The sequence below is a fragment of the Giraffa tippelskirchi genome, chromosome 11 (genome assembly GCF_054371585.1).
Source record: "Giraffa tippelskirchi isolate mGirTip1 chromosome 11, T2T-mGirTip1v1.2.pri, whole genome shotgun sequence".
NCBI lineage: Eukaryota > Metazoa > Chordata > Mammalia > Artiodactyla > Giraffidae > Giraffa > Giraffa tippelskirchi.
In genome coordinates this window covers 62,691,702-62,714,933 of record NC_137285.1, presented here as the reverse complement: position 1 = coordinate 62,714,933, position 23,232 = coordinate 62,691,702, and the positions used below count along the sequence as shown (strand labels likewise).

At 38.4% G+C, this 23,232-nt stretch overlaps 1 protein-coding gene across 10 annotated transcripts in view; it reads right to left on the bottom strand.

Moving 5' to 3' along the window:
• The window catches only part of ARFIP1 (ARF interacting protein 1), a 135,802-nt gene that overhangs the window by 12,922 nt on the left and 99,648 nt on the right, over positions 1-23,232 (bottom strand). For all 10 annotated transcript variants that reach the window (XM_081543660.1, XM_081543654.1, XM_081543658.1 and 7 more), the window contains one exon: positions 16,653-16,827. In XM_081543660.1, coding sequence (XP_081399786.1) covers positions 16,653-16,827 — 175 coding nt within the window. The remainder of the gene's footprint in view (positions 1-16,652; positions 16,828-23,232) is intronic.

Here is a 23,232-nt window from a genome sequence, read left to right as displayed (position 1 = left end):
TCTAGATAGCGTATTAAAAAATAGAGACATCACTTTGCCAACAAAGTCTGTATAGTAATAGCTATGACTTTTCCAGTAGTCATGGATGGATGGGAGAGTTGGACCATATGAAGGCTGATGCTTTCCAATTGTGGTGCTGGAGAAGACTCGAGAGTCCACTGGATAGCAAGGAGATAAAATCAGTCAATCTTAAAGGAAATCAACTCTGAATATTCATTAGAAGGACTGATGCTGACACTGAAGCTGCAATACTTTGGCTACTTGATGTGAAGAGCTGACTCAATGGACTAAAGACCCTGATGCCGGGAAAGATTGAGGGCAGGAGGAGAAGGTGGTGACAGAGAATGAGATGGTTGGATGGCATCATCAACTCAATGGACATGAGTTTGAGCAAACTCTGGGAGATAGTGAAAGAGAGGGAAGCCTGGTGTGCTGCAGTCCATGGGGTCATGAGGAGTCAGACACGACTGAGCAACTGAACAACAACAATTGTGAGACTGGAGAGAGTTTGGTATGGCAGTCTAGGCTGGAAACGTAAATTAAGAGTCAGCATACAACAATATTCAGATGATATTCAAAGCCAGAGAGTGGAGAGACAGAAAAGACACCCAAGGAACGAGTCATGGAAGATGAATCCTGACCCTTATACTTTACAACATATACAGAATTCAGCTCAAAATGGAACACAGGCCTGAATGTAGGAGCTAAAAACTATAAACCTTCTAGAAGAAAACACAGGAGAAAAATCTCAAACTTAAGAGGTTTGGCAAAAATTTTAAAACAGTTCACACAAAGAATAAACTATAAAAAGAAGACAATCAACTGGACTTCATCAAAATTAAAATGTTTTTCTCTTCTAAACACACTGTTATGGGCTTCCCTGGTGCCTCAGTGGTAAAGAATCCACCTGCCAATGTAGGAGACATGGGTGTGATCCCTGATCTGGGAAGATCCCACAGGCCACGAAACATCTGAGCCCGTGTGCCACAGTTATAGAGCCTGTGCTCTAGAGCTGCAGCTACTGAAGTCCACGTGCCCTAGAGCCCATGCTCTTGCAACAAGAGAAGCCAATGCAATAAGAAGCCTTCGAACTGCAACTAGAGAGTAGCTCCCACTTACTGCAACTACAGAAAGGCCCGTGCAACAACGAAGACCCAGCCCGTCAACCGCCCCCCCCAAATTAATTAAAAGACACTGTTATAAAAAGGAATAGGAAAGCCATATATTGGGAGACAATAATTGCAAAACCCATCAGACAAAGAACTGATATACACAAAACATATACAAAATATTCTTACAAATGAATAAGAAAATGACAAACAACCTAAGCAAAAAAGAGGGGAAAGTCTGAACAGGCATTTCACTAAAAAACAAAACAAAAAACAGATGGGAAATAAGTCCATGAAAACATGACCAATGTCTTTAATTATTAGGGAAATTCTGACTTAAACCAGTGAGGACGTGGAACAAATTGACCTCTCATATATTATTGGTGGAAATGTCAAATGGTACAACCATCTAGGAAAAGTCTGCCCATTTCTCAAAACGTTAAACGTGCACCTACTAGTCCCATGTTCTGTGCACACACAGCCCAGCTGTTCCACAGCTAGGTACTGACCTAAGGGGGATGCGCCGCTGCTGTCGTGTGATCGCTAAGCTGTGTCCGACTCTTTACAGCCTCATGACTGTAGCCCACCAGGCTCCTCTGCCCATGGGACTTCCCAGACAAAAATACTGGACTGAGTTGCCATTTCCTTCTCCAGGGGAACTTCCAGACCCAGGGGTTGAACCCGCGTCTCCTGCTTGGCAGGCGGATTCTTTACCACTGAGTCACCTGGGAAGCCCAAGTGTATGTATTTTGTGTGCATACCAATTTAAAAAATAAAAAATAAAAAAAAGTGTGTAGCCCAATTGGGACTTCCCAGGTAGCTCAGTGGCAAAGAATCTGCCTGCCAATGCAGGAGACACAGGAGAGAGACATGGGTTCGATCCCTGCTGGGTAGGGAAAAATCCTCTGGAGGAGGAAATGGTAACCTACTTCAGTATTCTTGCCTGGAAAATTCCAAGGACAGAGGAGCCTGGTGGCGGACTGCAGTCCGCGGGGTCACAAAGAGTTGGACATGACTGAATAACAAGCACGCAGACACGTATACCGGATTAAATAAAAAAGCAAAGGAAAAAACAGGACAATAATGAAGCTTCATGACTCAATTATAGTATAAAAAATAAAGACTATAAATCAATAGATTTAAAAATGAAACTAAATTAGAACGCTTTAAATAATCTTTCTAGTTTCTAATTCTCTCTAAAGCCATAAATCAATTCTGTTTATAATCAAGACATTCACCTTTGCTTGTAGAGTCTAAAGTAACACACCTCAGAGAATTCAAGGAAAACTTCTGTCCCTAAAACATCATGTTGCAATCCTTACAAACTGCTATGTGAGGAGTTTCGAATTTTTGCAAAAGCACACACGTAAAATTTCCTTCACTAAAAATGCCACTTATCACCTTAGGAACAAAGCAAATCTACTACAAATAAATCACTTATTAATGTTCTATTTTCTCTGTCCATGAAGTAGATAGTCTTTTTCTTTGCCCGCAGACTCTTGCTAACTGCAGAAGGAGGGTGATATAGTGGGATGAGAAACAACAGATCCAAGAAAACTGGGCTCACTTCCCGCTTCTGCCCCAAGTCTACCATGTGAAGTCTCTTTCACGTGGATAATGAAGTAACCGAGATCAGGTAATTTTTATGGTTCCTTTCTACTAAAACTTTCTGATAAAGCTGCTTTCTAAATAGAAGTATACATATATTTGGAAACTCAAATGGCTCTGGAAAACCTTTCTGTTGAAAGGCTTTCTTTCAGTAGAAAAACATTATTTCTATTTTTAAGGACAGAAACTGGCACTTTGATTAGAGAAGTATTAAATTCAGCTGAAAGTTTATGTACATGTTTATGAACACTCTTCCCTATTTTGAGTTGTTTGTTTACACACTAGTAACCTACTTGAGTCACAAAGTAATATTTCTATCTTGCTCTACTAGTATTAGGAGAAGGCAACGGCACCCCACTCGAGTACTCTTGCCTGGAAAATCCCGTGGACAGAGGAGCCTGGTAGGCTACAGCCCATGGGGTCGCTAAGAGTCGGAAACACTTTCACTTTTCCCTTTCATGCACTGGAGAAGGAAATGGCAACCCACTCCAGTGTTCTTGCCTGCAGAATCCCAGGGACGGGGGAGCCTGGTGGGCTGCTGTCTATGGGGTTGCACAGAGTCGGACACGACTGAAGTGACTTAGCTACTAGTATTATTTCGCTTTTCTTGTTTTCCAATTTCAGATGACCCTTGGCTCCTGGAATTACAGAGAAACTAAAAGGCTTCTGTATTTTTAGTGTGAAATTCTAATTTTTAGAAATAGGGTCTAGCTAATTATTGTTTTTTGGGCCACAAAAAATTTTGGGTTTGAATTTTAATTGTCAATGTTTTAGAATTGGAGAAGACAATAAAGGGGCACAGGATTTGATTCACATACTAAACTGCGGAGAGCTCTTACAACAACCTAGAAAGTTAGAAGACAGTCAAAAAGAAAGTGGGAAGGGCACCAGACAATTTTTAGTTAGCCCTACTGATGTCGACAAGAGTCCCCAGCCTCTGACAGTCACCCAGCCTAACAGACAGACACCCTAACCGAGCCTCAAAGCAGGGACGTAGCTGTATTCAAAATGGCTCCCCACTCCTGGTGAACCCTAATCTACAGAGAAAAGAGGATGCTTTTTAGGACTGAATTCTAGTTTTCACAACAAAATGAAACAATATCCATTTTCACAAAAACATTCTTTTGGTAACTGTGAGAAGATTGATGTGTCAAAGCATTTTAAAGTATTCACACTTCAGAAAAGTTTCTGGTATAAAGAGAGCCTCTGGGGATTCACAACTTTTCAATTATAATTATGGAAACAGAGTATAAAATTTCACGTCACTTTAACCTCAGAAGCTGTTTTATACCAAAATGGATAACTTATCTCACTTTTCTATTAGCACTGACTCTGGGTTATCCTAGTACAAGTTTTGATTCTGGTACTATGTCTTCAAATCAGATGCAAATTTAAATAAGAATAGTAAGTTGACTCTTAAATCCAACCTTTACTAACTCAAAAATAAAAGTAAACTAATAAATCAATTATCATAGGAATATACCTTCTAAATTAAATGAATTAAAAACAGAATATTTTGCTTTTACTACATTTTTTTCTTGTAAAATTCTTTTTTCTATTCTTTCTCTATTTATTTTTGACTAATTTTAATTTGCACTAGGATATAGACTCATACAATGTATTCAATGAAGCTATAATAGCTACAAAGAGTCTTCAGGATGTTCTGGTTATTAAATAAATATAAATCATTACCAATAGAGGGAAAAATTAAGAACTATTAGAAAAGCAGCTGCAGTACAATTTTAAAGATAATTTTTGCAACCATGGTAATGAATATTATGCTGTTGTCACTGTATATAAGCAATTTTAACACGACTCAAAAGCATTATTTTAAGTATTTGGTTTTTTCATCAGGTTCACTTTATAACAGTCAGTCTGGGCAAGATTCTGGCTTCTCAATTAGAACTGACTTGTGGAGAGATGTGAAGAAAGTAAAATGAGGGGAAAAGATCAAACCCTACTTTTAGAAGAAGGGTCAAAAAGCCATAATGCTGAAGGAAATATTTTAGGGTCGTTACACTTTTTCAGTTTACTTCTACATTTGTGCTATGAAATCATGAGAAGTTATGAGCACCCAGTATCAAAGAAACAGCCAAGAATTTTTGGTAGACTATTCTTTGTTACAGTAGGTGACACTAACTTTTGCGAAGCACTTTCTGCTCAACAGATAAATATGTTACCCTTACATCTGCTCTTTGCAATCTTCTATTCTCTCCATGTTATCATTAAAAAAAAAAAAGACTCAGAAAAGTTAAGTAATTCACCCAAGTTTTAGACATCGTGGAAGCAGATAGGATTTGGGGAACTTAGGAATGTCTATTCCAAGACTGGCTTCTTCCCCTATTCTAACCTGCCTCTACTCATAAGGCAATAAGCATTTTAGAAAGCTTTTAAACAAAGTTTGAAATAAAGGAAGGTTTAACAGATCAACTAAAGGAAGGGTAGCAATGTAGAAACGATACTTTAACCTTCTTTCTGTTTTGTCTCTGGTCCTCAAGTTGCATGCAAACAGCCTCAGGACAAGGAACTAACACAGAGGCTGGAACAGCTAAAATTTAATTCTTTCTAAATTTACGAAGAATAATGCAATATTAAATATTCATGTAATAAAAAACTTTCATATAATATTTCCACAATTACAGAGCAGGAAAATAAAATCTATATTGATCTATTTATGTATGTTATCTCCTAACTTAAAGTGGTTACAAGGCTAAATAAAACACAACAGAAAAGCAGATTTAAAATAGAAGCAGAAGACAGAAGCGACATTTCCTCCCTGTGGGATGATGAAAGATTTGACCAATTTTCAAAACCTAACATCAGAAACAGTTACAGTAATTTAGAAATGTACTAAATCATTGTGAAGTCAATCACAAAGAACTTTCATAAAGATCTGCCAAAGAGCAACCCAGACCAGACAAAAGGAAAACCACTATGGCAACATCTGGTGAATGACCTAAAATATACCACACGATACTGTAATCGTTAAAGGGCAAAACAAACTTCAACACTGAGTGCTAACACAGAGACAAGCTGGGGTTTTAAACAGAAATTGGGTAAGAGAAATTTAAGAGCAGGACCGATACATGATACCAAGTGGATAACACTAAAAACTTTCTCTTGCTTACACAGCATGTATCAATAGAAGATAAATACCATTTACAAAGTTACTGACTACAAAACTTAAAGTATTACTTCACAGACATCAAACGATAAAAAAAAGTACTTTATTTCTACCAAATGAACTTTCTTCCAAATGAAATTTAGGTTACATACCTTCTTATCAGAGACACTGAGGTAATTTTTTTAAATAAGGTAATTTCTAGTTAAAATGTTATTAGTTTACAATTTTATTTACAATTGTTAAGTTCTTCAAACTCACTTGGCTCTCCTTTATAGTAATTCTATAAAATAGGGTTTCATATTAAGTGTACAGTAATTTTGGGGCAGCAGCTTGGCTTAAACATGAAAGGAAAAGCTGAAACAAAATCACTGTTTAGTAAGAAGTCTCCAACCACTAATATGTAAGGTATTAACTCCTTTCTTTTCTCCCAACTATTTAAAAATGTATAATGATGTACTTTTTCTGTGCATCCTTGATCTTTTTCCAGTAAGTAAGAAACCAGAAGAGTAATAGCAGGAAAATATACCTGTCTTGGCCTTTTATTAGGCTTGCAAAGTATAATTTTATTTGTAAGAGCTTTGGAAATGGCTTGTCATAAAAGCAACTACCAGCTGAAAAAGAAAAGCACTATCAGAAATATGGGTGTGAGCCTTGGGGAGGGAGGGAGAGAAGGAAAGACAAATATGGAAGTGGAAGAACAGATTTCATTTTTCTGACTCACTGGGATGGGTTTCAACAAATCACTGACAATTAGGTTAAAAAAAAAAAAAAAGGATCCTATGAGGTAAAAAGCGGCTTCCCTCGTGGCCCCTGCTTGCAGTGCAGAAGACCTGGGTTTGATCCCTGGGTCGGGAAGAGTCCCTGGAGAAGGAAATGGCACCCACTCCCGTCTCCTTGCCTGGAGTACCCCATGGCCTGAGCGGCCTGGAGGGGTACAGTCCATGGGGCTGCAGAATTGGACATGACTGAGTGGAGCCCAACGCCATGAGGTAAAAAAGGGCAGTCCTGTTTTGAAAAGAAGATAACTGATGAAACGCAACCTGTAAACTTCAGTAACAGATTCGCACAAGTTTTCTCCCCATTAGCAAACATGCCTAAGCTAGCTAACTCCCAGTCCTCATCCTTCCCTCCAAAGGTTCCAGGTTTAGATGTGACCAATATGGCTTCTGTTTTCCAAGGTTATCTCCAATCTTTTCCCTCTGCTGGTTGGTTTTTTTTTTTTTTTTTGAGGCAAGGAATACAACTTTAATTGGAAAGCTGGCTGGCTGAGAAAATGATAGACTTCCTTTACGTGCAGATTACTCAAAGATCAGTGTCCCTCAGTTCACTTACTATGGGAAGGGAATGCCCTAAATATGTACCCATATTCCTTCTCCTTCCTAGGAGAAGAAACAGACTAACAGGCCTTCACCGCACAGTATGATTCGTGCTTTGACTGGAGAAAGCCCTGGACACTATGATGATACACAGAAGAAGGAAACTTCCAAGTTGCTCGAGGACACGTTTTATAGCATAAATCTTTCCAGTTACATTTCAACTCCTAGCTTAAAATTTAGGGCCATGAGCGTAGTTAAGGCAGTGGGTATTTCTTTTCATTAAACAGGTGATCCTGTTCTCACTGGCCTTTGGACACTGGGCAACAGGAACTTACATGTAAACTGATGGCACATTCAAACTTATCTTTACATTCACAAGATAGTTTTCCCTCATAGTGTGGTTTTGTATTTTATCTTGGAAAGCTAACTTTTTTCCTCTTAAACAGCTTGCAAAATTCTCATCCCAGGCACCTAACAACGGCTTAAACTTAAAAAATCTTTACCAAAATTTGCTTTAATAAAACCGTTAGTTTTCTTAAAAAAAAAAAAAAAAAATCCATAAGCAGCAATACTATGTTTTGCTTTAAGAAGAGAACAGAAAATATAACAAAAGTTTACAAATAATTGAAACATATGATGCAGGATTTCTTGGAGGCTTTTTTTGACCTCTTTCTGCCGGCGCTCACGTTCCTCATTCTGTGTGGTCTGGCCGTGCTGCCACTTCTAGCCCTCATTAAGGTTTTCTTTGTCAAATTCTAGGTTCCTTCTTCCTCATGCTTCACTCACCATTTTGTATAAAACAGAAATGTTCTCCATTAGACTGTAAGTTGCTTGCTAGCAGAGAGTTTGTCATAATAGAATTATACAATATTTCTTTAGATTTAGTCATTATAATAGCCCAAAGTAAGCACCTTAAAAATGTATTGAATAATTTTCATAAGGGATCTTTTGAAAGCTTAAAGACATATGAATAAGAAACCAGAATGTTGCAAGATTTAAGAGGAATAAAGAAAAAAATCTAGTTATAAAGTGATTATTTCAAATCTAAGAAGGCAAAGTGTAGATGAGTCATGGAAGAAATATACATATGGTCAACAGGAAAGCACTGAGTCATTGCTGAGAGGACTTCAAGGAAAGGTCAAAAAGAACAATGCAAAGTCAAGTTCTTCAACACTGCTGGTACAGTCTGAGGTTTTACTCAGAGATATTAATTAAAGGGTCTATTTTTAAGTATATCTCAAGACGGTAACTACTAAGAACCAAAAAAAAAAAAAAAAAGTGCAGTAATGCTACTGTCACTAAAACCAATGCAGGTACCAGTGATCTGTTCAAATATCACATTGGTTGCAGACTTAAAAACTCACCTTTATCACAAACTGACAAACTGGCAAACTGACTTGGGTGATGATCAAGGCTGGCAAAGTAAGTGAAATGTGGATCTGAGGCATACACAAGTACGACCATTTAATAGAACAGAGACAATGCAGCAGTGATGGTCAAAAATTAAATTTTAATAAGTGAATCCTATACACTCAAAGTAGAAGCACTGAACAATCTCCTCCCCTCTAAGATAAACAACAGAAAACATAATTGCAAAACACACACACACACACACACACGAAGTCAAATAACATAAAAACAGCAATTCATGCGCTATCCCTTTGGAAGGCTTTTAAACTACTGTACAAAATATCTTTCCTTCACACTGCCTGCTGGAAACCGCAGCACACCCAACAGGGAGAATGCACGAACTGGTTGGCCAGGCGTGCGCTCTCCATTCCCCAGCTGAGGCCTGCAAATTACCAAGCAACTCTGGACAGGTATGGCTTGGATGCTGTTAATTTCAAAATCAATCCACAACTCTCAATTCTTTTTAGTTGCATGATTGATATAAAGACAGTTAACTTCCATCTCTTTTATAAAAAGGGAAAGGAGGCAACGCAAATCACAGGCAAATTTTTCCTGTTTCATGTATATTTAAAAAGTTTTAAAGGGACCTAGAAGTCAAACCACTAAACACAGCAAACATGGCAGTATACAAGAAAATATTTTCTGATGCATATGGAAGGAACTATCATATCATTTCTAAGCGCACACTTAAGATGGAACTGTCTTTCTAGTCTTTCCAACATAGAATCAATCATTTGATTTTAAGCTATGAGCAAAATTATAGATTATAGGTAATAAAATTATGTTTAAAAAATAGAAATCTGGTTGAGTCTTTTTGAAAACAGAAGGTATCCTATTTAAAAACAAATATTTTCTATCTATATATGTTTTCTTTTCTTTTAAATCAAAATCATGCTTTGAATAGGTAGGATCAAAATTGAAAGGATAGAAAAAGTATACAACAAGATTTTCAGTCCTGTCTCCAACTAGTCTATTCCCCTTACAGGTAAAAGAAAGGTTAATTAGTTAATTTCTTTGGGTTTTCTTTATGCAAATACAGGAAAATAAGATTATACATTCTTAAGTCTTTCCTTTCTTACACAAAAGGTTTTGTCCCACATACACTGCTGTGCACCTTGGTCTTTTCATTTATTACTAATAGTATGCTCTGAGGATCTTTCTATTAATCACATCCTTAGTCTTTTTTTTTTAATGGCTGAAAAGTATTCCATTGTATAAATGACCCATAGTTTATTCAACTTGTTCTTTACTGCTGAACTGTTTCAATTGTTCCTCATCTTTTGATATTACCAGTGATACTGGGATGAATAACCTTGTATGTAGGTCATTTCATCCTTGTGTTGGCCGGATTTATCTGTTCAGCTTCATTCAGAGCTACTCTCCCTGGTTCTCCACATGCTCTGGACTCACTGACCTTTGACCTGCTTTTGCATATTCTATTCCTTTCCTCTATGGCTCAGAGGTAAAAAATCCATCTGCAATGCAGGAGACACAGGAGATGCGGGTTTGATCCCACATCTGGGTTCGATCCCGCATCTGGGTTCGATCCCGCATCTGGGTTCGATCCCAATCTAGGCTGGGAAGATCCCTTGGAGGAGGGAGATCTTCAACCCACTCCAGTATTCTTGCCTGGAAAATTCCATGGACAGCGGAGCCTGGCCGTGACTGAGCACGTACCCATCATTCCTTTCCCTATACACCTCTGGTTACCTCCTCTCCATCCCTTTGGGTCTCAGCTCCAGGGTTACTTTCTCATGTCAGGACATGTTCCCTTTGTATGTTCATAAGACCCCTCTATTTTCCCTTCACAGCACCAATCACAGCTTGTATTTCTGTAATTAGCTGGTTAATGTCTATTTCTCCTACTTGACTATAAGCTCTATGACAGCAAGGCCATTACATTTCTACTACTTGACTCAGTGACTGACAGGAAAAACAAGTATTGAATATTTGCTGAATAAAGGAATAAAAAAAGTCAAAGGTGCTAATTATATATCAATCTATTCTTCATATTTTACACATATTTCTGTCTTGCCTTCTCAGTGTCTCTTGAACCTTCGGCTCCCTCCACTCCCCTCACCCTGTTTCAGCTCCTATACTCACTCTTACGTTCTACCACAGCCTCTGCACTGTTTTAAGACTTGGCATTTGCCAAGAATTCCTTCAATGGATTCCCACCAATATTCAAATAAGCTCTCCCCTAAGGTGGCCTATAAGGCCCGCATGGTTTGGTCCCTGTTTGCCTCTGACAGACTGTTCCAATTACCCAGAATACTCTTTGCTGCTCACTTTACCTGGTGACCTTTCAACACCACATTCCAACAGAAGTCTGCCCTGGCCACTCACTGGTCCCAGCCACACTCATATATACATACATGCATGAATTGTGGTGTCATTTGATCAGTGTCGCTTCTTGCGTTGCTACTCAGCTGCTAAGCTGGGTCTGGCTCTTTGGGACCCATGAACTGCAGCATGCCACGCTTCCCTGTTCTTTTTACTAGGCTATAAACTCTGAGGGTAGAATTTTTTTCACTTTTGCTCACTGGGTCCAGAACAAAGTCCAGAACACCTCCTGGTACACAGTATGTAATACTTGATAAATGCTTGCTAAATAAATAAAAAAACAGTAACAACATGAAATTACATTACTGAATCCACTCAGGAATTAGGTTTGGAAATAAAGCTGCACAAGTTAAGTGACTGTTTCACAGGATCCAAATGGAGGTAACCATATTTGGCACAGTGTTGTGGTTGCTTCCTATACTTATATCTTTCAATCCATAAAGGCTTATGTTTTATTTAGAACCAGGTTCTTTTACCTACAGAATATAACTTCACATGATTTAGGAGGAAATACCAAGAATATTGTTTATACCTACAGTTACAGAAATAAAGATGACAGTAAATCACTGACACGAATCTTTTAAAAATATCAAGAGTAAAAAATGAGAGTTCTTTTGAGAATGGGGAAAAAGATTTCAAGAATGTATCTGCTTGTACATATTAAGTAATGATTAACATGCTTCTTAAAATTTGGCAACAGATATCCATTTTTTAAACTCAGAGGCTCATATCTTCTCAAAGAGAAGAAAATGTTTGCTCTCCAAGCCTTTCCCAGCATTTACAGCACATTTTTATAAAAATGTAGTAGGCTTTTGAGTATTTCCTATAACAGAACATATTTGTATATGGTCACTGGGTCACCAAAACTACATACGTAGCTGTCTCACATCATCTGTGTTCACTTTGTTTTGTGTTTTTTTAAAATTGAAGTAAAGTTGATTTACAATGTGTCTTGTTTTTATTCTCTGTGTATTCCCCTCTTTCTCTGTCTCATCACTTTTGTTTATTGGACTTGTCTCTGATAAGTTAAATTCATAATAACACACATATGAAATAAATCTGTAATGTATCAGAAAATCCTAACATACAGGATTATCACTGTATTATAATTCTATATGAAACATGGTGCGAGTGAAGTTCTTTTCATCAACCAAGTGTTAAGAATGACTAAATTTTTATGAAATATTTTTTAAAATTAAGTATATTAATCAAACATGTGTCTAGAATAGATCCCAAGTCTGGTTCATCTTTTTTCTCTCAGCCTCCCAACCCCCAACTCCCTTGTCATCCTTTGAGTTACTGACTATAACAGAAAAAACTATGCAATTAATGGTTACAGCTAATTAACTGACATTACCTTAAAGTAAGAGTATACTCCATCCTTCTTAAAGTAAGAATATAACAAAATTAATGGGATTCTTAGTCTTTATTTCTCCCCTAAACTACTGTCGAATCTCTGATACATTCAGGGTCCTCCCCACAATATATTAGTAGACCTGAAAAGATATTTACTTGTACTCTTAAATTGTAATTATCTCAGGGGAAATGTTAATCATCTCACTTTGTTCACATTCTGCATGGCTCCAAGCCATAAAAAGTTTTGAAAGAAAGTAAACATGGGCTGCTCACATTGATGTGTTTATTTTCCTCTAATTTTTTGCTTTATTTCCGTGAAAACAGTACATTGCAGACAACAGAGGCATGCTATGCCTCACTAAATCAAAGAGCGTGGTAAGCAGCTACTCTGTCCTAGTTGTCTCTTACTCACCTCCATCTCCTCCCTTCCCTGCAGCATGCCTCAAATTTTGGGAAGAAATGCAAACATGTATTTGCTAAATGACTACTACACATTTAACACCATTGCTAGGCATCATGAGGCTGTAAAAGAAGGCATGGTACCTATTCTGACAAAGTCTACAAAGCAACAGAAATGACTATTTTCTTTACCTTGACTGTATTTTTTAGTCTATGTTTTGTTTTGAACCTTGAGATGAAACAAACGGTAAACAAACTGCCTTAAGTCAGAAAATAGCTCGTTACATTATTTAGAAGTCTAGGAAAATAGAAATATTGATGAAAACAGACACATTATAAGAGCCTAATTAATTGTGCTCTTATTGTTATGCAACTCAATCTTGTTTAGTAAATAAAGAGAATTCAGAGGTTTGTTTAGGTTAAAGGTAAACACAATATATCGGGGTGTGGGGATAGGGCAAGGGGTGGACAGAGTATAGACTGTAACCAGTAGAAGAATTCAAAGAATATTCTTACCATTAAGGGTAAGTGACAAGCATGGACACACGTACACCACTCTCAGCATTGATGCACGCACACACACACACAGGAAAGGGGACACGGGTATTTTTAATACATACCTATTCCTTTTGTTTTGCCAGAGAGAAAAAAGACTAGACTAAGTACATATAAACACCTCAATTTTCTAATAGCAAAGAATCTACCTCCCAATCACTCTCAATTTTTTTCCTTAAGTTCTGAAAACAAAATAAACAAAAATATTCTCGCAATGTTTGGCCATTAAAACTTATTACAATAGTCACAAGACGATCTTTAGTCCTTTACTCAATGACTATTTGCTTTCAATTTTGCACTATTCTAGCTGTTTGATTATCTGGCCTCACATTTTATACGAGTGTCGCTATGGGAGGATACTCCAAAAGCCAGGGTAACCAAAAGGACCTCCCCCTCCCCAAAATGTCCCAGCAAAAGGAGGTGCAAAAACAGCTTTAGAAAAAACAGTAGCCTTTAGGACATCATCAAATTACAAATTAGCACTCACCAATGTTTCAGATGACTTATGTTTTAAAAAAAATTCAACATATGATATTTACAAAATAGAAAGCTTATATTTTGTTAATATTCAAGCACTGAGCAGATTACCTGACAACTGTGTATAAAAGAAATACTAAGGTACAAATTCAGCTGTAGTTCACAAAAGAAGAAAACCCCCGGATTTGAGGCATTTCAAACTGTTGAGAAGGCAAACAGGGATGACAGGCAGTTCCTAGGCCTCAAGATCTGCTTTACCCTCCCCTTGTTAGAGCTATTAAGGAAAAAAGGGGAGAAGCTGCTCCAACAAAAGCAAGAAAACAAAAAAAATCCTTCTTATGAGTCGAAGTCTTTAGCCAAATCATAGCTGTCTACTGCTCCAAATAACTGAGACCAGGAACATTATCTCTTTACAGTTTTAAAGAATACCAAAGATAAAAATGTTAAGTTTCTTTACAGATTTTATTTTAGACAAAGCTGACTGATTACTGAGTTGAAACTGAAGCTTGATGACAATTGTGGAAAACCCCAAACAGAGTATTTCTAGGCTCTCTATAAATATAAATAAAATCCTTGAGAATAAATGCAACTTTTTTTTTTTAGTTTATAGTAAGAAAGGTCTAAAGAAGAGAAAATGAGACAATGACAACACTATTCTCAAAGTAATGACTTCTAAACTTTAATCTCTGGAACGCTGACCCTGTTCATCCAAATTGCAAACCCACACCATAAACTTCCTACCAGTTGTTTCCATGTGAGGATCTTGTCGTCATTTCAAACTAACCACTGAGTAGGCAGAACAAGTTCCCAACCTCCATCCCGCATAACCTTCAGGCCACACTAGCTTCCTCCGTCAATGTCCCAGTCCCTGTCATGCAGCCTTGAAAGCACTCTCTCTCCCTTCTCTGCTGATGGAGTGATCCCAGTGCGGGCTTTGACAAGGGCGCCTCAAGAGTGTTTACGTCACAAGTTTCTATTATTCCCAACGTTCCTCCCTGCTCAGCGTGTCTCCCGAGTCTGAAGACTGTTTTGATGAATGAGTGAGAGAATACATGTAAAATGCCTAGTAAATAACAAATAAGTGACTTCCCTGGTTCATGTCTAAATCTGGAGATCTACTGCCAAGCCTCAGAAAGAGCTATACAGTAAGAGAGTTACAGTTACATAGCCATTATTCATCCCTGTATAATTTGCTGGCAAGAACCAAATAAGCATGGGTGGTTTAGGGACATTAATTATTTCAAAATAAGCTTATCTCTCTTTTTCTAAAGGCAACATAACCTTTCATAGAAAATGTTTAAAATACAGAAAAATACAAAATACAAAAAATATCCATACCTCACTATTCAGAGAATAGCACACAACAAATACCATTAGGCTCCAAAAGAACACAATTACGATTTTAAACATTTCCTCAAATCATTTCCTCTATTAGCAGAGGTCTTGGACCCTCAAATTAGATGAATTCCTTTTTTTCCATTCAAATCAGCTTTAAGTAGAACCCATAAAATGCTAGCATACTTTATGTAGCACTGATTCTAGGGAAGAATGTAAAAAATATTTTTATATTTAAAATATATGTCTATATCTAAGTATTGACATATTCTTATCCTTCAAAATATTAAACCAAATGACCAAAATGAGTGCCACAGCATGTGCTCAGCTAATGAAACTAAAAGGCTCACTGTGCTCTTGTCTGAATAGTGCTGAGCAACCTGTCTGATGCCTCTGCCGAGATTTCCTTTACTGACAACATAATGGTTTCAATGTAATGGAAAATCAGTACTTTTCATGCACTGTGGCTAAAAGAAAAAAAAAAGTAAGAGACAGTCCTGGTCTCAAGGAAATCTAAGCAGCTCTTACAGTAGCCAGAAGAGTTTCTAAGGAAAGATTAAAGAAGACAAGAAGATATCAAGAGACAGAACTGAAAAATACTAAGAAGGTACCTGGGAGAAAGCAGAGCTGAAGTTCTATTATGACGTCAGAGGACATGGAAAGCACAGGAAAGGGACCACCAGTGTGCAGTGTGAGACCCTGTCTCCACAGGACGCTACACCTCTTCTGTACTGAGCTTCCGACTGGCTCTCCCAGTCGGGAGGAGAACTGCAGTCCTTCTCCCCAGTCCAAGCATGCCTGTGATGTTAAACACCAGAACCTATTCTTCACTCAAACCGGAGCCCCTAGCCTGTTATTACATGACTCTACATCCAACAAAAGCTACAGTAGGTCCATATCACCTCTCACTGCTCTAGTTTTTGGATGTGTTCATGTTACATGAAAATAATCTGGAAAATTGATTTCTTAGCTTGTTTCTTTTAGGTTATGCTAACTGCAACCCTAATCAGAACCTTTCAGTTATTCCTCATTTATTAGGTACGGAGAAGAATGCTGTTTCCTTCCTGAAATCTGTACCTACCATTAATAAAAAGTTTTCAAAATATTCAGAACAGAATCTACCATTATGTAACTTTCTAAAGCACTTGATACCAACACCAGTCTGAAGATCAACATCAAGTATTTTTTGCCAATTGTTACATGTGAAAGACTGGAACAGTACAGCTGATAATGACTTTAATGACAGAAAGGTAAAGGTAAATATACTTTATGTACTTATAAAAATGAAAACACTGATTATAAATGGAATTTCATTTCCAACAATTCCAAAGTTGACCCTTAAACAATATGGGTTTGAACTGTGTAGGTCCACATACAGGTGAGGTTTCTTCAACAGTAAATACTACAGCACTGCATGATCCATGGTGGGCTGAATCTGCAAATGTGGAGCTGCAGACACAGGGGAACCCTGGATTCAGGGAACCAACTGTATGTTACACGTGGACTTTCAACTGCATTGGAGGATCAGTGCCCCCAATCCCCAGGTGGTTCAAGCGTCAATTCTATAATGAAAGAGTTAACAGAGACAAAAAAACCTCAGAAGGTAAAGAATACATTTACCTTATTTTCTTCTAGAAATTTTAACTTGATAGAAACATCATTGCGCATTTTGTCGTACTTCTCCTTATGTGCTTGGAACAGATGCTGTGATTGCTCAATCTTTGGCAGAGTGTTTGCATCACGTGGTCCAAGATTCAGTTCTTCCAGATCAGTACGATATGCATCATATTCAATTCTGGAAAGAGGAGAATAAGTGAAGTATGCTACAAAGACAGTGTGAAGTAAGTTCAGGAGGTGAAGTGGAACTACACAACAGTCCCATATTATACATTAATACATAATAATCCTCATACATATTTGATACTTTATGCTTTTAAAAACAAGTATCTTATTACAAAGAGCTATTAATATAAGCGTGGTGGTGGGGGAGCTGCTTTTTTTAGAGGGAGGGGGGAGGGGACTGCTTCTTAATCTTATTAACTATTCCTTTTCAAGCGCAGTATCAACTGACAAGTAAAATTTCCACAATTTAAAAACCAGGTTAGGGACTTCCCTGGTGGTCCAGTGGTTAAGAATTCTTGCTTCCTATGCAGCGGGCATAGGTTTGATCCCCCATCAGGGAACTAAGATTTCATGTGCCACAAAGGCATAGCCAAAAAAAAAAGTTAACTTCATCTCTTTAACAGTATGTTTTATTTTACCCAATATATCCAAAATATTATCACTGTAATACATAATCAGTGTAAAAAATCGGTTAATGAGCTACTGCACTTTTGGGGGGTGGGAGACTGAGTCTCTGAAATCCACTGTTTAAGTCTCCATCACATCTCAGTTCAAGCTAGTACACTTCATATGCTCCATAGACACCTGTGCTGAGTGGCTACCGTATGCACAACACAACTCTAGGTGGATTTCCGTAACATTAGTATTCAGCATGTGACTACGGTATCTACCATGGAGCACTTTATCACCTCATGCTCCCTGAGATGCCTTCCCCTAGTACTCTCTAACCATTAAAGCTGAAATAGTTACCCCAACACTGTCACTGCATGATCCCAGTCCTCACAACACCTCTGTCATAGCACCCAAGTAGGTACACCATTACTTTGCTTATTAAACAGTGACTTATGCAATAGTGTCAATTGTTCAGTACTTAGGAAATACAATCACAGAAAACTAACTAAACTGATCACATGGATCACAGCCTTGTCTAACTCAGTGAAACTATGAGCCATGCTGTGTAGGGCCACCCAAGACAGATGGGTCATGGTGGAAATTTCTGACAAAATGTGGTCCACTGGAGAAGGGAATGGCAAACTGCTTCAGTATTCTTGCCTTGAGAGCTCCATGAACAGTATGGAAAAGATATGACATTGAAAGATGAACTCCCCAGCTCAGTAGGTAAATGGAGAAACAACTCCAGAAAGAATGAAGAGATGGAGCCAAAGCAAAAACAATACCCAGTTGTGGATGTGACTGGTGATGGAAGTAAAGTCCAATGCTGTAAAGAACCATATTGCATAGGAACCTGGAATGTTAGATCCATGAATCAAGGTAAATTGGAAGTGGTCAAACAGGAGATGACAAAAGTGAACATCAACATTTTAGGAACGGACCAGAATAGGTGAATTTAATTCAGATGACCATTATATCTACTACTACTGTGGGCAAGATCCCTTAGAAGGAAATGGATTGGCCCTCATAGGAAACAAGAGAGTCCAAGATGCAGTTTTGGGGAGCAATCTCAAGAACGACAGAATGATCTCTGTTTGTTTCCAAGGCAAGTCATTCAATATCACAGTAATCCAAGTTTATGCCCCAACCACCAATGCCGAAGCAGCTCAAGTGGAATGGTTCTATGATGACCTACAAGACCTTCTAGAACTAACACCCAAAAAAGATGTCCTTTTCATCACAGGGGACTGAAATGCAAAAGTAGGAAGTCAAGACATACGTGCGGTAACTGGCAAATTTGGCCTTAGAGTACAAAATGAAGCAGGGCAAAGGCTAACAGAGTTACGCAAAGAGAACACACTGGTCATAACAAACACTCTCTTCCAGCAACACAAGAGACAACTCTATCCATGGACATTACCAGATGATCAATACTGAAATCAGACTGATTATATTCTTTGCAGCTAAACATGGAGAAGCTCTATACAGTCAGCAAAAACAAGACCGGGAGCTGACTGTGGCTCAGATTATGAACTCCTTATTGCCAAATTCAGACTTAAAGTGAAGAAAGTAGGGAAAACCACTAGACCATTCAGGTATGACCTAAATCAAATCCTTTACAATTATACAGTAGAAGTGACAAATAGATTCAAGGGATTAGATCTGATAGACAGAGTGCCTGAAGAACTACGGACAGAGGTTCATGACACTGTACAGGAGGCAGTAAGCAAGACCATCCCTAAGAAAAAGAAATGCCAAAAGGAAAAACAGGTGTCTGAGGAGGCCTTACAAATAGCTATGAAAAGAAGAGAAGCTAAAGGCAAAGGAGAAAAGGAAAGATGCATGCATCTGAATGCAGAGTTCCAAAGAATAGCAGGGAGAGGTAAGAAAGCCTTTCTCAGCGATCAATGCAAAAAAATAGAGGAAAACAATAGAATGGGAAAGACTAGAGATCTTTTCAAGAAAATTAGAGATACCAAGGGAACATTTCATGCAAAGATGGGCTCGATAAAGGACAGAAATGGTATGGACCTAACAGAAGCAGAAGATATTAAGAAGAGGTGGCAAGAATACACAGAAGAACTGTACAAAAAAGATCTTCACAACCCAGATAATCATGATGGTTTGATCACTCACCTAGAGCCAGACATCCTGGTATGTGAAGTCAAGTGGGCCTTAGGAAGCATCACTACAAACACAACTAGTACAGGTGATGCAATTCCAGTTAAGGTATTTCATATCCTAAAAGATGATGCTGTGAAAGTGCTGCACTCAATATGCCAGCAAATTTGGAAAACTCAGCAGTGGCCACAGGACTGGAAAAGGTCAGTTTTCATTCCAATCCCAAAGAAAGGCAATGACAAAGAATGTTCAAACTACCGCACAATTGCACTCATCTCACATGCTAGAAAAGTAATGCTCAAAATTCTCCAAGCCAGGCTTCAACAGTACATGAACCATGAACTTCCAGATGTTCAAGCTGGATTTAGAAAGTCAGAGGAACCAGAGATCAAATTGCCAACATCCACCAGATCACAGAAAAAGCAAGAGAATTCCAGAAAAACATCTATTTCTACTTCAATGGTTACGCTGAAGCCTTTGCCTGTGTGGATCATAACAAACTGTGGAAAATTCTTCAAGAGATGGGAATACCAGACCACCTTACCTGCGTCCTGAGAAATCTGTATGCAGGTCAAGAAGCAATAGTTAGAACTGGACATGGAACAATGGACTGGTTCCAAATTTGGAAAGGAGTATCTCAAGGGTGTATATTGTCATCCTGCTTATTTAACTTATATGCAGAGTACATCATGCAAAATGCTAGGCTGGATGAAGCACAAGCTGGAATCAAGACTGCCAGGAGAAACATTAGTAACTTCAGATACACAAATGACACCACCATTATCGCAGAAAGCGAAGAGCAATCAAGAGTCTCTTGATGAAAGTGAAAGAGGAGAGTGAAAAAGTTGGCTTAAAATTGAACATTCAGAACACTAAGATCATGGCATCCGGTCCCATCACTTCATGGCAAATAGAAGGGAAAACAATGGAAACAGTGACAGACTTTATTTTCTTAGGCTCCAAAATCACTGTGAATGGTGACTCCAGCCGTGAAATTAAAAGATGCTTGCTCCTTGGAAGAAAAGGTATGACAAACCCAGACCACATATTAATAAGCAGAGACATTACTTTGCCAACAAAATTCCAATCTAGTCAAAGCTATGGTTTTCCAATAGTCATGTATGGATGTGCGAGTTGGACCATAAAGAAAGCTGAGCACTGAAGAATTGATGCTTTTGAACTGTGGTGTTGGAGAAGACTCTTGAGAGTCCCTTGGACTGCAAGGAGATCCAACTGGTCAATCCTAAAGGAGATCAGTTCTGAATATTCACTGGAAGGACTGATGCTGAAGCTGAAGCTCCAATACTTTGGCCATCTGATGGGAAGAACTGACTCTTCTGAAAAGACCCTGATGCTGGGAAAGACTGAAGGTAGGAGAAAGGGACAACAGAAGATGAGATGGTTGGATGGCATCACCGACTGGATGGACATGAGTTTGAGCAAGTTCCAGGAGTTGGTGAGGGACAGGGAAGCCTGGCATGTTGCAGTCCAAGGGGTGGCAAAGAGTCAGACATGACTGAGCAACCAGACATCAACATTCAGTGATCTAGAATTCAGTCAAAATCAGCACCACAAACTTATGCCCTAAAACTAAAGCTCTTTATTAAACTATCTATAGTATAATTTGTATTTATTTTGGGAATTAAACATACTCTATAATGTATACATGACTTGAGAAACAACATGAGTCCCTCACAACAAGCCCAATTTATTCTCGACTCATATTGAATTTAATAAATTTCACCTTTCAAGGTCAAAAGAGTATCACTGGTTCATTCATGATACAATTCATTCAACAAATACTAAGTGCTAACTTTATAGTTTCAGGCACTATGCTAGAAACAGATTTTATCTACCATCTTCATAGCTTATCTTTAAGACGTTAACAGTCTAGACAGAGAGAAGCTCTTAAACAACTACAACAAAATGTGATAAGGGATACTGCCATGGGGAAAGGAAGATGGAAATCAAGATGAAGAATTACTTAATCAGGTATCTTAAAAAGCATCTCAGGAGAAAATTAAAACAAGTTTTAAAGGATGGTTAAGAGTTTTTGAGGTGGGTTGGGGCTGGGAAATTGATTGAGCATTTCAGGAAGAGAACACTATGCATAAAGGCATAGATTTGTAAGGTACCATGACACATTGGGCAAGTAATTCAGTAACTTACAACCTGAAGTCGGAATAAGATCACAAAAGGAATTAGTTATCAGGCAGGAAGGCGGAATTGAGATTAAGCAGGATCTTACAGGCCATACTGTAACAAACAAATATGGAACAACAGACTGGTTCAAAATTGGGAAAGGAGTGAGTCAAGGCTATATATTGTCACCCTGCTTTATTTAACTTATATTCAGAGTACATCATGCAAAATGCCCAGGTGGATGAATCACAAGCTGAAATCAAGATTGCCAGGAGAAATATCATTAACCTCAGATATGCAGATGACACCATTCTTATGGCAGAAAGCAAAGAGGAACTAAAGAGCCTCTTGATGAAGGTGAAAGAAGAGAGTGAAAAAGCTGGCTTGAAACTCAACATTCAAAAAGCTAATATCATGGTATACCTACCCATCACTTCATGGCATATAGATGAGGAAAAAATGGAAACAGTGGCAGACTTTATTTGGGGGGGGGGCTCCAAAATCACTGCAGATGGTGACTCCAGCCATAAAATTAAAAGATGCTTGCTCCTTGGAAGAAGAGCTACGACCAACCTAGACAGCATGTTAAAAAGCAGAGACATTACTTTGCCGACAAAGGTCCATATATTCAAAGCTTTGGTTTTTCCAGTAGTCATGTACGGATGTGAGAGTTGGGCCATAAAGAAGACTGGGCACTGAAATTGATGCTTTCGAAGTGTGGTGTTGGAGAAGACTCCTGAGCGTCCCACGGACAGGAAGGAGATCAAAGCAGTCAATCCTAAAGGAAATCAACCCTGAACACTCATTGGAAGGACTGATGCTGAAGCTGATGCTTTGGCCACCTGAGGCAAAGAGCTGACTCACTGGAAATGTTCCTGATTCTGGGAAAGACTGAAGGCAGGAAGAGAAGGGGACAACAGAGGATGAGATGGCTGGATGGCATCACTGACTCAATGGACGTGAGTTTGAGCAAGCTCCCGGAGATGGTGAAGGACAGGGGAGCCTGGCGTGCTGCAGTCCATGGGAATGCAGAGTCAGACACGACTGAGTGACTGAACAACAACAATACAGGCCAGTACTACAGAGATCAGACTGAGTCCAGGGACAAGTGATAATAAGCCCTGGAAAAACTTTGAGTTGGAAAGTGTCATGTTCTACTTGCTCAGGACAGAAAGATGACTATAGTGGTAAAGTCATGCATGGAGGATGGACTAGAGTAGGTTAAGAAATCAGAAGGAAACCAGTTAGAAGACTATGGGCAAAAGAGAAATGAGTCACTGAATTCGGAAGACGATGGCCATTGATAGGAAAGCTACAGAGGCGGAGAGTTACTAAAAATTTAGGAGGCACACCTGACATGGTAATAGCTAGTTAAATTTCATGGGCTCAATGGTCAAACTGCATGACTACTCTGTCCTTCACTGGCTCCAATGTCTTAAGCTTTTTTTTTTTTCTCCCTCTTGCTCTCATTTTCTGCTTCAGAAATGGGAATAATAATCTAAAAACATATTTTTTTTCCCCACCAAAACCCATATATACAAAGTAGTTAGGACACCTGCTAATAACTAATATCTTTAGAGTGCTTATCATTTCAGCCAAATTAGAAGAGGGATGGACTGAAGCAAACATACTAACATCAGTCAGAAGTAAGAGGGAAATAAGTAGAACAAAAATAAACAGTAATGTGTGGTGATTTAATGTG